Here is an 18,006-nt window from a genome sequence, read left to right on the forward strand (position 1 = left end):
CACTGCCCCCACCCCGCTTGTTTTCTCTCTGTCTCTCAAATAAATAAATAAATAAATAAAATCTTAAAAAAAAAAAAAGTTCTTGTTTTGAAATAATTATAGATTCATAGGAACTTATAAAAATAGTACAAAGACATCCTGTGTAAACTTCACCAGCTTCCCCCAATGGGAACTATTATCATAACTATAGCAGATTGTCAAAACTGGGAAGTTGATATCGACACATTACAATTAACTAAACTACAGACCTTGCTTGGATTTCACTAGAATTCGCATACATTCCTTTTTCTTTCTTTCTCTGTGCGTGTCTGAGTATGCAATTCTGTGACTTTTTTTAAAGATTTTATTTATTTATTTATTTTAGAGAGAGAGTCCCCATGCTGAGTGGGGAGCCCCACGGGGGCTGATCCCATAGCCCCGAGACCATGACCCGAGGCGAAACCAAGACTCGGTCACCCAACCAATTGAACCACCGAGGCGCCCCTGGTTCTGTGACATTTCATCCCTTGAATCACCAGAATCAAAATATGAAACTGTCACCACAAGGGAATGCCTCTCCTACTACCCTCTTTATAGCCACACCCTCTTCCTTTCCGTAACCCCTGGCAACCACTGATCTGTATACCATCTCCATCATTTTGTCATTTTGAGAATGTCATATAAATGGGATTATCATACATAAAAACTTTTGAGATTGGCTTTTTCTACTCAGCATAATGCTCTTGAGATAGATCCAAGTTGTATGAAGTTTCTTTACATTGCTAAGTAGTATTCTATGGCACAAATATTCACAGTTTACTTAACCGTTCACCTGTTGAGAGACATTTGGGTTGTTTCCAGCTTGGGGCTATTATATATAAAGCAGCTATGAGCAATTGTGTATAGATTTCTGTACAAACATGAATTTTCATTTCTCTAGGATACATGTCCAGGAATCCATTTACTGGGTTATATGGTAAATGTATGTGTAACTTTTAAAAAAACTGTCAATTTTTCAGAGTGGCTTTATCATTTTATATTCTCATCAGCAATGAATGAGATGTCCAGTTTTTCTGTACCCTGGCCAGCATTTAGCACTATCAGTATTTTTTTTTAAACTGTCTTAATAGATGTATGGTGGTCTCTCATTGTGGTTTTAATTTGCATTTCCCTAATGACTGATGTTGAACATTTTTTCATGGGTTTATTATTCCCCATTAGCATAAATTATTCAAACTTTTATCCATTTTCTGATTGGATTGTTTGTTTTCTTACTGTTGGGTTTAGAGAATTCCTTATATGTTCTGGATATGTGATTTGCAAATATTTTCTACTAGTCAATAGGAAGAACTGGCTTGTTATTTTCACCTTTGTAACATGGCTTTCATCAAACAAAGTTTTTCATTTTGATGAAAACCAATTTATCTATTTCTTATGGGTCTTAATTCTCATGTTATATCTAAGAATTCTTTTACTTGATCTGGGTCCTGGTTACACAAATGTTCAGTTTATAAAAATTTACAAGTCTATGCACTTTTCTGAATGCATGCTACACTTAAATTGAAAGTAATGCCAAGGGGAGGGGTATGCTTTCAAATATCTGAGAAAAGAATTGTTTTCAACCTCAGATTCTATATCCAAACTATAAATCAAGTATTAGGGTTGAATAAAGACATTTTTCAGACATACAAACACTCAAGCACTTTACTTCTCAAATACCTTTTAAGGAAGCTACTATGTGCCCTATTAAATCAAAGGAATAGAGGGGCAGCTGGCTGCTCAGTTAGTAGAGCATGTGACTCTGGAAACGGGTTGTAAACTCAAGCCCCATGTTGTGTATAGAGATTACCTAAAATAAATAAATAAATTAAATCTTTTTTAAAAATTAAGGGAATAGATAAAAATAAAGAAGGAAAATTGGACCCATGATGCAGGCAATCTGGAATCTAACACAAGAGAGAGAGAATCATTGGTATAATGGAGAAGGCAAGTTCCAGGGTGTCAGCCATGTATCCGGTCTAGGGAACAAAGAGCTGAGATAATTTGGGGTGGGGGAGGGGAGAAGAGCAGGATAATGGAGATTTCCAGGAAGGAAATGGAACTAATATATTATCTGATATATTTAGCCAAGTGGAGAAATCACTGGAGGTTGGAAAGATTTAGGCATTAAAAAATATATAAGAAAATGAGTAAAACAAAACAGAAATAAAAATGGGGTATAAGAGTATGAAATTGTCTACTCTAATAAAAAATCAGTAGGTAATATTTCATTTTCGTGACTTAGAAGATAGCAGAACAATAGTATTATCTAGAGATCTGGAAGAAAACACCAAAAGAAACAATTAAAAGACTGGAAGTGGTTATCTCAGAGAGAAAGGGTGAGGAAGGAAAATGATGACCTTTTTGTTATAAGTTTTTTTTACCATTATTTGACTTTTTAAAAATATGCAAGTTTGATAAACATTGAAATTAATTAAAAATTAAAATATAGAAATGGTTAGGGCATCTGGCTGGCTCAGTTGGTAGAGCATGCAACTCTTGATCTTAGGGTCGTGAGTTCGAGCCCCACATTGGGTGTAGAGATTACTTAAAAATAAAATCTTTAGGGGTGCCTGGCTGCTTCAGTTGGTCAAGCCTCTGCTTTCAGCTCAGGTCATGGTCCTGGAATCGAGCCCCACATCGAGCTCCCAGCTCAGGAGGGAGTCTGCTTCTCCCTCTCCCTCTGCTCCTCCCCCTGCTTGTGCTCTCTCTCTCTCTCTCGCTCACTCTCTCTCTCAAATAAATAAAATCTTAAAAAAAATAAAATCTTTAAAAATATATGTATAGAAATGTTTAAATCAGGACTCCTTTGGGGCATGGGATGGGATGAGGTAGAATGGAAATGTGTATTTTTTAGTACTATTATTACTATTTTTTAATATTAAAGAACAGCATAGGGGTGTCTGGCTGGCTCAGTTGGTAGAGCACACGACTCTTGATCTCGGGGTTGTGAGTTCAAGCCCCGCGGTGGGTGTACTTAAAATCTTTAAAAAATAAAAAAAAACCAGCTTATTTAATACTATTGGAATATTTTCCTGTGTGCCTTTATAACTTTTTAGAACAGGTTAAAAACCAAAAACCAAACCAAAGTTGCTTTGATACACTGGTCCTCCACAGGGGGTGATCTTGCATTTGGCAACATTTGGAGACATTTTTGGTGTCACAACAGGTGGAGGTGGCACTGGCCTCTAGGGGGTAGCAGTAGGGGCTGCTAGAGTGCGTAGGATCGCACCCGCAATGGCGAGTTACCCAGCCCCAAAGGTCAGTGGTGGTGAGGCCAAGCGACCCCGCCAAGCAGCAGGTTTTATCACAACATTGAAGGTTGTCTTGGTTTTGGTTACTAATATTACATAGTAATTGAAATAAAATACCTAGAGACCAATCTTTAAAGCGACGGTCATACATTAGAAATTGATACACAAAAACACACTTACTTTTCATTTTTTATGGTATGTTTAAGTAATTTTCTTTTGTAAAAGGACTAAACACCCCTTTACAGCCGTACATTTTTTCCCCATGCAATTTAAAAACGTTTATTGAGCCTTCACTCTATATTTTTCTTATTATGATTGAAATAACTTTGAACTCATTTCTGAGGGAGAAATAGACTCTGACTATTGAACTTGCCTTTTCTCTCTCATGCTTTCTCTTGGGTTTAAATGGTAAAACCCAAGGTCATCCTTCACTTCTGTTCTTTGAATGAAAGCTTGTTTTTCTTTATGGCTGTCTGCAATAGGTTTTTCTAGTTTACAAATAATAGGCAGCTGCCTTGCTTCTGGGATTGCCCTCTGGGAGGCTTTACAGCCTCTCCCAATCTCCTTTCATCTAAGGAGAATCTTCCTTCCCAATTTAATTACGTATGATTTCTCTGCCTCTTTTCTCTTCTGTATATTTGGGATTCCGTTGTTTGCAGATTAGAATGCTGTACTCTTTTTCTAGTCTAGTGTTATCTCCTGCATCATTGTCAGTGGTTTATGAAATCCATTTATGTTGGGGCTGTGCTGTTCTAATATTTTCTCTCCTTCACTCATGACTGAGTGTCATTATTTCAATTGTCCTCCTTGTGGCACCCAAGTACATCTTAAAGTCTTTCATATTTAGCATTCTAAAGGAAATTAGAAAATCCGGAGCTGTTTCTGTTTTAGAGTCTTCATTTACATGATAAACTTCAACGTGTATATTATTCCCTACATCCTTTTTGTGTATGTGTGATGTTTATGGTTTTTCAGTTTATTCTATGGAAGAAATTGTTGTCAGGTACTTACAGGTATCACATGTCTTTTATTTTTTTCCTGTACAAAACTTACAAATGGGTTTTAATATCCTTTCTCTTAATTTTGCTTACTGTATTGATTCTTTTCTTTACGGTCCTTTTTTTAAAGATTTTATTTATTTATTTGAGAGAGAGAGAGAAAGAGAATGAGCGGGGAGGAGGCGCAGGGAGAGAGGGACAAGCAGACTCCCCGCTGAGCAGGGAGCCTGATGGGGGGCTCAATCCCAGGATCCTGAGATCATGACCTGAGCCAGAGGCAGACCAGCTGAGCCTTCTGGTTCTTTTTGAGATTCTTTATTTCAAAAGTTTCATGGTAGCAAGAAAGCAGAGGGTTTAAGAGCTTTGGAACCAGACTTCAGAGTCCGAGTGTGATTCCTGGCTCTACCATTGGGTAGCTACATGACCTTGATTAACCTCTCTGGGCCTGTGTGTAAAAAGAAAACAATAGTTCTTACCTTTAGAGTTGGTGTGAGGATTAAATTAGTTAATATGTGTAAGTTGTATAGAGGAGTGTCTAACCCTATATATGTAAATGCTAGTCATCCTCATGGATTTTTGTGGGTAGGTGTGCACACGCTCTGCGTCTTCCAGCTTTTCCAAAAGGACCAACTAATAAATGAACTGAGCAGCTGAGACTGATCACAGCTCATTAATTAACATAGACACCTGATGTGAGAACCAGTTGCATATTAAGACTTCCATATGAAGACTGCTATTTTCCAAAGCTTAGCATAAAAATTTCATTGAATCACTGTAATTATATGAAATCGTAGAAATATATTTTGAGGTCTCATAGAGTGTTCCAGAGTAAGGATCCAAAAAAACTATATATATATAGAAAAATTCAGTGGTTAATAAACATGTGAAACTATCTCTAAATTTTTTTACTAATCAAAGTATGTACATTCAAAGAACAATAAGATGATCCATTCCATATATTACATCACTAAAAATGAAAAGTGATGATAATTGATAATGGAGAAGATGTAGCAAAACACCCTCATGCACTGCTGGTAGAGTGTAAGTAGTAACTGTAAACTTTGCTTCTAAAGTAATGTGTGGGGGCACCTCGATGTCTCAGTCGGTTAAGCATCTGCCTTTGGCTCAAGTCATGATCCCAGGGTCCTGGGATCGAGCCTCGCATCGGGCTCCTTGCTCAGAGAAGAGTCTGCTTCTCCCTCTCCCACCCCCCTGCTTGTGTTCCTGTTCTCACTCTCTCTCTCTCTCTCTCTGTCAAATAAATAAACAAAATCTTTAAGAAAATTTTAAAAAGTAAAGTAATGTGTATAAAACAACTTAAAAATGTTCATACTCTTTTGATTAATAATTCCATATCTAGAAATTTACTCTGAAGAAATAATACAAAATTGGGGTATTCATTGCAAGGATGTTCATAGCACTATGTGAAATAATGAAGAATTAAAAACTGCCTAATAAGCATTATGGGCTTATATGGTAAGACTCATGGGGTTAACTAAACATGACCCTCTGATAGATATTTGTTGAGGGAAAGAATTTACAATTACATTAAAATAATGTTTACTTAGTAAATTGCTATGTAATTTGTACTTGTCTTCAGTGAAAAAGCTGGATAAAACAATGTATGATGCAACTATATTTTATAAATACTTTGGAAAAAGACTAAGGAAGTATTATTTCTATGTTAACAGTGTTTGCTTTTTATTTGTACGATGATAGATTTTTTTTCTATTGCATTTTTAAAGATTTTTTTTAATTTCTATATATTCTAAAAAGAGTTCCCTGCTCCCCCTTTGTAAATGAATGGGAAGGAGAAGAAATTTGCCACATAGTGGTAGAATTTTTGAAATGCAGAGAAGAGCAAGCAGTGAAATTCACTACCGTCTAGTATCAGGGTGAACCCGCCCGGGTCTCTTATTTGCCATTGACAACCGGGATAGTCTGAGACAGGGTACCTAACCTTTGCCAGGAGATAGAAAATGCTTTAAAAGCAGGTACTGCAGGGGTGCTTGGGTGACTCAGGCATTAAGCGTCTGCCTTTGGCTCAGGTCATGATCCCAGGGTCCTGGGATCAAGCCCCGCATCAGGTTCCCTGCTCAGCAGGGAGCCTGCTTCTCCCTCTCCCACTCCCCTCTGCTTGTGTTCCCTCTCTTGCTGTGTCTCTGTCAAATAAATAAATAAAATCTTAAAAAAAAAAAAAAGCAGGTACTGCTGCGTAATAGGTATGACTATGAAGTTATTATGATTCAATACCTAAAACATTTTAATGGCAGTGTAAATAAAGGACTTTACTTTTAGTATTTTCTGTGATAGTTAAAATGAACAAAGTGGGAAAGATTCCCAAGCTCGACTGGGAATGAATGAATGACATATCAGAGGCTTTATGATAGCCTGCCCACCTGTGTGACAGGCATCTGTGTTTAGGGCAAAGACTTTTTATCCAACAGTTCCCTTAAATAGGTAGCTCACCCAGATAATAGAAACCAGAGAGCTAATTGTAACTTACCGGTTATGAGGTGATATTTTAACTACTACTTGCATCTATCACTGTTCTAGACATTAAATAGGGCAAAATCACTGGCAGCAACAACTCCTAAGGAAGGACCCTATCGACAGCAATGAATTCTAATAAGAAAACACTTCTTATTTAGGGAGTTAGGATTACTTTTCATAAATCAAGTTGGCTTTCAACCATCGTTCTTAGCATAATGATTACTTTCTAGAAAGGAGGTTTTTCCTTCCTTGAGAGGTTGCATGCCATGATTAGATCAGAAAGCTGTCATAGTGAAAACTTTAATCAGCTTTGCTGCCTCCTTTCAGTCTAGAGATATCTGTAGCTTCCATATGGGGCAGGGATTTCCATCCTCACCAAATGTAAATGATGCCCCAGGGAGGCATTATGGAAAAAATCATGTTCCTTTGGGGCTGTTCACTGCTGTGGCCAAAGGATTCTTTCCAGTTTCCCACCCAGATGGAATTTGTGGCAGCTTAGCAGCCTGGATGCTGATGTGATAAAAAGTATAAGATATTGAATTTCTATGTGTCTATGTGATTTCAGCTTTGATCTTCATTTTTGATTGTGCAATTAATCATGTCCACGTCTGTCTGAGCCTGGTGCTCCAGGAGGAGATACTTTTCCCATTATTTTAGTCCTAAATACATTCTCCAATTTAAAAGGAATCCACAGTGTGAAACTTTAGCTTAGAAAAATCAATATTCATTCTGTCAACAAAGTAGTACATTGAATAACTGAGTTGCTATTTCATGATATTGCAGGAGTTTGACCAGGATGAGGACTGCAGTCATTCCATATTGGTTAGTGAAGGAGGAGATCCAAGTGGTGATGGACAAGATTGGCAACCCAGGACAGAAGGTATCTGGCTTCTGTCCTTGATGTGTTCACAAAGATAACGCTGATTATTTGGCTCCCCCCCACCCCGCCACCCCAATTTCAATAGTGCTTGGTAGAGAACTTTAAAAACACAGAAAAGCACAAAGGTCAAGAAAACACGCTCACAGTCCTATTCTTTGGTCCTTTTCTCAGTCAGAGAGTCTTGGCCACTTGCCGGTCAAAATGGCCATCTCTCTTATGTCTCTCTCTTGACTCACTCCACTCCAGCTCAGCCGGCCATCCTCTCCCCCTTTCCTTTTTGTCTGATAACATCTCTCCCCCCATTTCTTTCCTCTCAGAATCTTCCGTCAGCTCCAGGGATCTGTTTTCTTCCAGAACCAAGCATTTCTCCATCAGCTGTTATCCCAGAGCTTCTCTCTTCAGGAAAAGATGGGGGCTGAACAAGGCACTAAAGCCCCAAGTCTCAGTCTTTTGTTCCGTGAGGACATAAGTCTGGAATTTTCCAGAACAACACCCATTCCAAATATGTTATCTTGTCATTTGCCTGAGTGGCTTTGCATTTAATAGACCACAAGGTATTTGCAGATTCTCACTTTCAGAAAATAGTCTCCACAGCGATCCCAATGATCTGCTCACCTACAAATTTATTAAATTAAATGTTTATTCACACTGCTACTGTTTCTCTTCGGCAATTTTCTGGCTTCCATTTCTAACTCTCCAGGGAGGCTGTCCTCTTGGATTCTTTTCTCCGCAACCCGGTGAACCTCCCCAAACACTGCAGCGCTGTCCCAACCGCCCTCTCCTTTGGCCCATTATGCGATGCTGCCCTCTCCTGGGCAGCTCCTGCCTGTCTCAAACTGACTTGGACTCTCCTTTCTCCAGGCTGAGGGCGGAGAATAATTTAGTAACATTTGAAATAATGAACACCATGAAACCTCAAAAACCTAATTAAAATGAAAAATCCTGGCCCTCTTCCAAACACCCCTTGTGGTCTGACTTTGACTTTCGAACACTTCAAAGCAGAGTTCTCAGAACAATTGTGTCCCAAGTACCCTCCAGGAGGCTAGATAATTTGCTTATTCTACTCAATTTGGAGATGACTTGCCATTTGAGGTGCAGTTAATTCTTTTGAAATAATTTATAATTTTTATAATTTTAAAATACACCGAATTTTCATATAGGAGCCACAACACACAGGTAGGTAACCTCCCCACTAAGCTCTTGCTTAAAATTTGAGCTTTTATAAGGGGTTCCAAATTTGAAAGAAGCAGTTATGTTTCTGATACATTTTCTTCTCATAGTTATTAGTCTATAGTAGTTACTCTTTTAAGTCGTAAGTCTGAAATAACAACGTTTGGGGCACTACTGTGCGTTGTATTCATCTTAAGTATCAATATATCTCTTTAACCCCCATTTATGTGTTTCTAACATACTCGAGGCTGTTGATATTTAAGTGCTGGAACACCGTATACTTTCTGCATATGCCATATGAGTATCCTGATGTAGATATACACATTTAATCATTTAGTTTATCTCTGCATGTTCACTGTATTCTATTCAAAAGGGAGCATCACTAAAATATATATAAACTCTATGATGTTTAGATCACACCCACAGACTTTAACAGCTAAATATTCCTGCAGCATGCATTGGCTTAATTATAGGCTTTTATAGATGGTAATTTATAAAATACAATTTATGGCTCCCCTAAAAAAAATCCCTCATCCTTTTCCTTAGTATAAAAATCTTCTTGCACTCGTCAATCAGCTACGTTCCTAGAACAATTATCAGATACAAACCTTGAAGACTACGTTGAGCATGGAAAATTACTCTCTTCATAAATGCAATAAGAACTTATTTCCTAAAATTACTGGGCTTAAAATTTTTTTTTAAGATTTTATTTATTTATTTAACAGAGAGCGACACAGCGAGAGAGGGAACACAAACAGGGGGAGTGGGAGAGGGAGAAGCAGGCTGCCCGCGGAGCACGGAGCCGGATGCGGGGCCCGATCCCAGGACCCTGGGATCATGACCTGAGCCGAAGGCAGATGCTTAACGACTGAGCCACCCAGGCGCCCCTGGGCTTAAAAATTTTTTAATGCAGTGTATCCATCAGGATTCTTAGTTGCAGATAACAGAATCTACTTTTAATTGAGTTAGAAGTGAAGGAAGTTTTAAAAAAATATTAGAAAATTCACAGACCATTGAAAAGCCAAAGGAGAAGAACAGACTCTAGGTTCAATGTCAGGAAGAATTCTTGTAACCACATCTCAAAACTGGCTACTCACCTCCACATCACGCTGCTCTGCCACAACCAGGAAGTTGCTCCCATATCATTCTTGGAAACTCATCCATCTGCTAACAAGCACATCAGCAAAAACAATGACGGCATCTTAACTTTTTTCATAACTCATGTGAATCTGTCTCTCAAGTTGGCTTTCTGAACTCTAGTGGCAAAGGAGACAGGAAAATGTAGTTTAAAAAAAAAAATCTGTGTTGAGATTCATGATTTAGGAAATTATAAAAATGTGGAAAAGGTGTCAAAATATTTTGAACTTTAAGGCCCATCAATTTAAACAGAACAAGCAGAAAACACAGGAAAGAAAGATGCTTCTGGAGACAATAATTTTTCATCACTGAATGAATTAGACTCGGCCAATTTTCAGTTTTCATTTTAATAATGGCTGAACATTAGCAATTTAATGATCATTTTCCCACTTTGAATATCAGTTTCACTTCTTTTGTGAAATTACATTTCCGGCTATATTTAAATGTTGCCTCTTAGTTTCTCCTTGCAGTAACATTTTCTGGTGGGGTTACCTTTACCTCTTCTTAAGTGGAAGGATACACAGGAGCAAGTGTTTTACTTCTATATGTGACAATGCATCTTTTCTGGCCCACTGGGTAGGTTCAGAGGCTCCCACGACCATTCACGCTACTCGAGAGACAAAACGGAGAACATTTGTATGTTCCCAGCTGATTTCAGAGTCAGTACGTTCTATAATCTTTACCCCCCCCTATTTGGGATCAACAATTAGGATGGGGCCATTAGTTCTTAACAATTTCCACAAAGGTAGGTATTTCTTATTCTTGCTTATTCTATCTTTGTTTCTTGGTTGGAAAAAAGAAATCAACCAATTAACAAACTAGTGAACACATTAAATTTGCTTAAAAACATTCTGGGTTTATGAGTTCTCAATAACTGTAAAAGTAGTCATTCTTAAGAACATGTTCACATGAATACACTCTGCACAGTTTTCGAACTTCCACAGCAAAGCACTAATTTCACTTAGCCTTTGTAGAGAATAGCCTTTTCACTGATGGTTTAGTTATTAGGAATGCATGCTGATGGTTTTTCTTACTTTAACGTGTCAGCTAGGTTTTGCACTCAGAGATGACGACAAAAATGTTATGAAAGACATCCATCTCCCTTCCAAGTATGAGAGTGGCCCTGAGCATGTCACACAACCTCGTGGTTACCAGTTTCTTTGTCTATAACATGAAGGGCTTGCATCCGATGAGTTCTAAGTTCCTTCCTGCTCTGTAATTCCAAGCCTCTCATTTTGTGCTGATAAATAGTGTGGTGGTAGGATCTTTGAAAAATTTTTAAGAATATATTGACCATCCAAGGGAAAACCTCATTTTTAGAGAAGTGCTCGTTGCTATTTTATTAGAAAACATGCAGTCATGTCGTCATATTTGGAAAACATTGGGAAAATCAAATTATTATTATTATTATTATTCAGTAACTTTCCCAAGGTCATCCATGAAGAACAGAGGAGGGATGTAGGTCCAGATCTGTCTGATTCATACCTTCCTTTAATCTTCTCTGCTCTACTTCTTTCCTAGCATTCCATCAGTGGGGCTGATTAAAACCATAGCTCCTCTAGACATAGGGAGACTCACTAAATGGTCCTGAGAAGTACACAGATAGGACTGAATCCTGGGACACGCACTGGGTCATTCTAGAAGGATACGCCTCTGTGTTCCCACAACACCATTTGTACACTTCTCTCACAGTGTTTAACTTGATACACTCTTGGCTTTCTTATTTGCTGTCTTTACTAAGGTCACAGTTGCACCTTATTTCTGTATCTTCAGCATAAAAAGTTAGGCTTGGCATCTACTTAACAAAAGTTTGTTGAATGGAAAAACATGAATACATGAACAAACCTTAAAGTAGCATGGTTCACACTAGTTTTTAAATGTAAATTTAACATGTTATATTGTAAGCAAGCATTGATTCTGCAAGTTGGAACTTTCTGTCTTAAGGGTTATACTGGAAATCATTCCATGGAATCAGATAGGATTTGACCAAAATTCATATACAAGTGAGTTTCTAGAAGGCAAGAAAAATGATCTCATTTAAAGTTCACAATGGTTGTGTGAAGTAGGTATCATTAGTTGCACTTTACAGAAGGAGGCCTTGTTTTCTCCATCCAGGGAGAAAGCATTGCTCATCATAAAACTTTATTTTATACCTGGAAAGTTTTGTTATGTACTTTTTTTGCTCATGCATCTGTCATTTTTATGTCTTCTTTGGAGAAATGTCTGCTCATGTCTTCTGCCTATTTTTATTTATTTTTATTTTTTAAAAAAGATTTTATTTATTTATTTATTTATTTATTTATTTGACAGAGAGAGACACAGCGAGAGAGGGAACACAAGCAGGGGGAGTGGGAGAGGGAGAAGCAGGCTTCCTGTGGAGCAGGGAGCCCGATGCGGGGCTTGATCCCAGGACCCTGAGATCATGACCTGAGCCGAAGGCAGATGCTTTTCTTTTTTTTAATTTTATTATGTTATGTTAGTCACCATACAATACATCATTAGTTTTTGATGTAGTGATCCATGATCCATTGTTTTCGTATAATACCCAGTGCTCCATGCAGTACGTGCCCTCCCTAATACCCATCACCGGGCTAACCAATCCCCCCTCCCCCCTCCCCTCTAAAACCCTGTTTGTTTCTCAGGTCCATAGTCTCTCATGGTTCATCTCTCCCTCCAATTCCCCCCCCGCCCCATTTTCCCCTTCCTTCTCCTAGTGTCCTCCATGTTATTCCTTATGTTCCACAAATAAGTGAAACCATATGATAATTGACTTTCTCTGCTTGACTTATTTCACTTAGCATAATCTCCTCCAGTCCCATCCATGTTGATGTAAAAGTTGGGTATTCATCTTTTCTGATGGCTGAGTAATATTCCATTGTATATATGGACCACATCTTCTTTATCCATTCATCTGTTGAAGGGCATCTCGGCTCTTTCCACAGTTTGGCTATTGCAGACATTGCTGCTATGAACATTGGGGTGCATATGGCCCCCGAAGGCAGATGCTTAACCGACTGAGCCACCCAGGCGCCCATTCTGCCCATTTTTTAATTGGATTATTTGCTTTTTGGTGTTGAGTTGTATAAGTTCTTTATATATTTCGGATACTAACCCTTTATCAGATATGTCATTTGCAAATACTTTTTCATTCACTAGGTTGTCTTTTAGTTTTGTTGATTGTTACCTTTGCTATGCAGAGCTTTTTGTTTTGGTGTAATCCCAATAGTTTATTTTTCCTTTTGTTTCCTTTGCCTCAGGAGACCTATCTAGAAAAATGTTGTTATGGCAACATGATATTACCACCTGTGCTCTCTTCTAGGTTTTTTTTTATGGTTTCAGGTTTCATATTTAGGTCCTTAATCCATTTTGAGTTTATTTTTATGTATGGTGTAAGAAAGTGGTCCACTTTTTCATTCTTTTGCATGTAGCTGTTGAGTTTTCCCAACACCATTTGTTGAAGAGACTGTCTTTTGCCTGCTCTTGCCTCCTTTGTCATAGGTTAATTGACCATATAATCGTAGATTTATTTTTGCATGCTCTTGCCTCCTTTGTCATAGGTTAATTGACCATATAATCGTAGATTTATTTTTGGGCTTTCTAGTCTATTCCACATTCTGTAATTATTAAAAACAGATTAGCTAAATAATCAGAAGTAAAATACTCAGTTCCCGGTTGCCACTGGAATTCATTACTTTCTTCTTTTTATTACCGTCATGTGTTTCTATAGGTGTTGAGATTATTGTTACTTTTCCAAGAGATGTCAGTTATCCCCAAGAAATGAGCCAAGAAGATTTACAAGAAAACAAGTAAGGAATTTTCTTTGAAAGGTTAGGCTGAAATTTAAGTATGAAGTGATACTTGTGTGATTCACCCTCCAAAAAACACTCTAAAGCAGGGGTTGTAATAAATATTATCATGGCAGGAGCTGGATAATATACATTTTAGTCTTTATGGGTCATATGGTTTCTGTTGCAATGATTCAGCTCTGCAGTAGTAGCTTCAATGCAGTCATAGACAATATGAAAACAAATAGGTATGGCTGTGATCCAATAAAATTGCAAAAACAGACTGAAGGCTGGCTTTGGCCCCTAGGTCAGAGTTTGCTGACCCTACAGCGGTGCCACTTAATATGTGATTCTGTGGTCCTTCTGTTACCAGTCCATGATGAAGTCAGGACAGAACATGAAAATGTAAACGCTTAAAAAGTTGTATTACAATTTGACCAAGTAATTTTAGGTTCACTGATCTGATAATGAAAAAACTGGGATTTGTTTTCATGGTTTTGATTTTTTGCTTTATTCTGATAGTAATTCACTTTTATTATAAAAGTGCTACAAAAGTTTCATTCCACAATGGATTGGAAAATTTAAAAACCGGTCCTTTCCCAAAGATAGTTTGAGAAGTCCTGGGCTGGTTAATGCCTTTAGAGAAGGAAAAGAGTGCATCCCCTATGCCTGCACTTTGCCCCTCTGATTTCTCTGCTCGAGGAAATAGGGACTGGGGAAACTATGGTGTGGGGTGCAGAAGGCAGACGATGTGGGGTGTCAGTCAGAGGGTGGAAGAGGTCTTGTCCTTTCAAGAATACAGCTCTTCCACTCAGCAGCTCCACTTGGAAATAGTTCTCCAACTCTCTGGTGATGTCAGGCTGGACTGAGAAGTGGAGATCCAGAAGAACATGCGGAATGAGTTTTGAATGAAACTGTGTCCTCCTCCCTTTCAGTCAGATAACCCCAGTGCATCGAGAATGGGCACGAGCACATGCTGTTTCTCTCCCAAATGAAATCGAGATGGTGGACTTCAGGACAAAGACGCTGACCATGGGGCCTTTGCTTCTGAAGAAAGAGGAAAGTTCCAAGGAGGTCTGTGATGAGAATGTGGGCTTTTTCTTACCAAGACCTTGCTTAGAACCAAACATTTCCACATCGGTAGCCAGAGAAGATGTTCCTCACTTTCTGAAGGGGCAACAAAGAAAATCTGAAGGTGAGTTCACTTAATTACAGTGATCCCTTTATTCTTCTGCCAACAAATTATCTATCATCTATCATCTATCATCTATCTATCTATCTATCATCTATCATCTACCTATCATCTATCTATCTATCTATCTATCTATCATCTTTTTCTTGAATGTATGAAAAATCTTAACCGTGAACTCATATTTAGTTGATGTTTACCTGTGGGAATCTTGGGGGCTTACACGGAGGATGCCTTCCTCCAAGATTTGAGTTTGCCACTCTGTCTAGCCCAAGACTTATTTACCAGAGAGCACAATGGTGCCAGCATTTTCCCTTAGGACAATGCTGTCTTTGATATTTGCTTGCCACTGTCCTAAACCACTTGGCCTAAACCTCCAGGGACAAACGTGTAGTCCAACAAGGTGCATTTACTGGCTTACTGCAATAAGATCGCATGGCAGAGAAACTGTTAGGGTAGGGTTTTTCGTAGGGTGCATTTCCAGTAGCTTCCTGAGAAAAGGTGCATAAAGTATATTAATGATAGTTTTTCACTGTCTCTGTTTCTTTTGAACTCTGTTCTTTCCATTTGTCTTGTTCTCTGTATTTTCACATTAGTGGCTTTTCTCACATATCCGTTGTTCCTTGACTATCTGTTTGTATTCCCTGGTGCGCCAGGGAGTGTGTTGAATGGGCAGAGAGAGACCTAGATGGTTGAGTGAGGGATTCCCCAAGTGTCAGTGTGCACAGATAGCCTTTTGTCTCGGTCAGTTCTTCCTGGACAGGGATAACCAAGCCCCTGACGATGGGTTGAAAGGCTGGGACTCACCTGTCAGTGTGTAGGCTTTCCCTTAATCCTTTTATTTTCACTCCAGCACCTTGTTTCTGCTCTCACCTATACCTAGCTCCTTAGTATCTTTGTCCCAAACTCTCCAGAAAGTAAACTTCCAGCCATCTGCCAGGAACAGAGAAGAGCAACTCCTGATGAGTGGGGCAGGACAGGGAATCTGGAAACTACTTCTTCCACAGACTTACAAGCAACCCCTTGTTTCATCCTCACCTTTGGAGGTAACCAGTGTCTTCAATTCCTGCTCCTTTCTGGAGTTCTTATTCCTTATTGAGTTCTCCCCCTGCAGGCACTGAGCAGAACAGACGACCACTCAATATTCATCCATTAAGTTTTCACCATGTAAAATTTTGTTGACTTGGCTCATCTGCTGTCTTGTCCTCTGGGCTTTTGTTGTTGTTGCTGTGCTTGTTTACTCCTTTTTAATTTCCTTTACTATCATTATAGTGAGAAATTTGTGGAATGGAGAAAAGTGGGCACATTTGATCTTTTAACTAGAATTCTATACACATGTAAAAGGCCTTCGACATATATTACCAAGATACCGACCAGCAAGATCTCACCTCTACATTCTCACCAGAAGTGTTTGAGTGTTTTTCTACCTCATGTCGTGCCTTCCCAACACTGGATAATATTTATGCACATATTTAAAATAGGTTTAGAAAGGTTTTTTTCTTTTTTTTAAATCAGGAGGTTATACATATGCACCCAATTATACATTATATTCTGTTGTATTTCTGGTATTAACTTGTAGCATCCTCTTAACAGGGAAACCTCAGCCTCTACAATATGACCTCTTAGAGGGCAAGGATTTTGTCTTTGTTGTTCACAAGGATATTGCCATCTTCTGGGATGGTATCAGTCACTCATCAGGCACCTCAATAAATATTTGTCAAGGGGTGCCTGGGTGGCTCAGTCGTTGGGTGTCTGCCTTCGGCTCAGGTCGTGATCCCAGGGTCTTGGGATCGAGCCCCGCATCGGGCTCTCCTCTCAGCAGAAAGCCTGCTTCTCCCTCTCCCACTCCCCCTGCTTGTGTTCCCTCTCTCGCTGTGTCTCTCTCTGTCAAATAAATAAATAAAATCTTTAAATAAATAAATATTTGTTGAATAAATGCATAAAGAATTGGAGGGTGGTTGTTTTTTGTTTTAAAGATTTTATTTATTCATTTGACAGAGAGAGACACAGCGAGAGAGGGAACACAAGCGGGGGAGTGGGAGAGGGAGAAGCAGGCTTCCCACTGAGCAGGGAGCCCGATGCGGGGCTCGATCCCAGGACCCTGGGATCATGACTTGAGCCGAAGGCAGACACTTAACCGACTGAGCCACCCAGGCGCCCCAAGAGGTCTGTTTCGAAGTCAAATTTCAAAATGGCAGCCTGTGGCTAAAATGGACCTGCAATATATTTTGTTCAACCTTCAAAGCACTAAAAAAAGGGGGTAAGAGGGAAATTTCACATAAAGTCTCCAGCTCTCTGGCTTCTCTTGACGACTGGAGAATCTAGCAGTACTAGATTATCCATCTGGAGTGGACAGCATCACTTGGAACTGTGTAGTGGATGTCTTTTTAGTTGGGGCACATAATTTCAGCTTACTCCTATCCCTAGCTGTCCCACTTCATCCATTTATGTGACCTGCTTTGACCCTGGACACGTGGGAACTTTTGGTTTCAACTTTAAGCTGTGGTGGTGGGCGGGGCTTTAGGGACGATTCTGACTTTTTGGTAAGAGGACAACAACTAGGTCCACACAACGTAGTAAATCCCATCTATGATCTATCCCATGTTTAAGTTCAAACAACCGTCTCCTATTATACATGAATATTTATTTCCACATTTCTGTATGGTCCAGGCTTTATGAACAAAAAGCACTAGGAAATGAGGTTAAAAGATGATTGAATGATAAACATGTCTTGGAAATTAGAATTAGTGTACTGCTCCAGAAAGATTCAGACATTTATTTCCTCAGGAGCTGTTTGCTTACATTCCAGGATAATAAAACCCAGAGATACATTTCCCCTTTCTCCTGGAGACATTTGCTTACATTTCATAGTAAAGGTCTCTCTTTCTTGGGAGAGAAAGATGGGTCGAAGTACCAATCAATCTGAGTCTCATAATTTCAGGGTTCACTTCTGTGGTGCTTCTCCACAGGTAAACGTGGTGCTCACTGTGCTGCCCTGTGGGGAACTGGAGTGTGGGAAACTGGTGCTATGATGCTTTGTGCGTAATGAATGCTCTGTTCTCTGATCCAGAAAGCTTGTATT

At 39.0% G+C, this 18,006-nt stretch overlaps 1 protein-coding gene across 1 annotated transcript in view; it reads left to right on the forward strand.

The window, feature by feature from the left end:
- Positions 1 to 18,006, forward strand: part of MAP3K19 (mitogen-activated protein kinase kinase kinase 19) — a 50,992-nt gene that overhangs the window by 15,100 nt on the left and 17,886 nt on the right. The window contains exons 5-7 of the mRNA XM_032425626.1: positions 7,547 to 7,643; positions 13,678 to 13,756; positions 14,671 to 14,930. Coding sequence (XP_032281517.1) covers positions 7,547 to 7,643; positions 13,678 to 13,756; positions 14,671 to 14,930 — 436 coding nt within the window. The remainder of the gene's footprint in view (positions 1 to 7,546; positions 7,644 to 13,677; positions 13,757 to 14,670; positions 14,931 to 18,006) is intronic.

This window comes from Phoca vitulina, unplaced genomic scaffold (genome assembly GCF_004348235.1).
Source record: "Phoca vitulina isolate PV1807 unplaced genomic scaffold, GSC_HSeal_1.0 scaffold1, whole genome shotgun sequence".
Classification (NCBI taxonomy): Eukaryota; Metazoa; Chordata; class Mammalia; order Carnivora; family Phocidae; genus Phoca; species Phoca vitulina.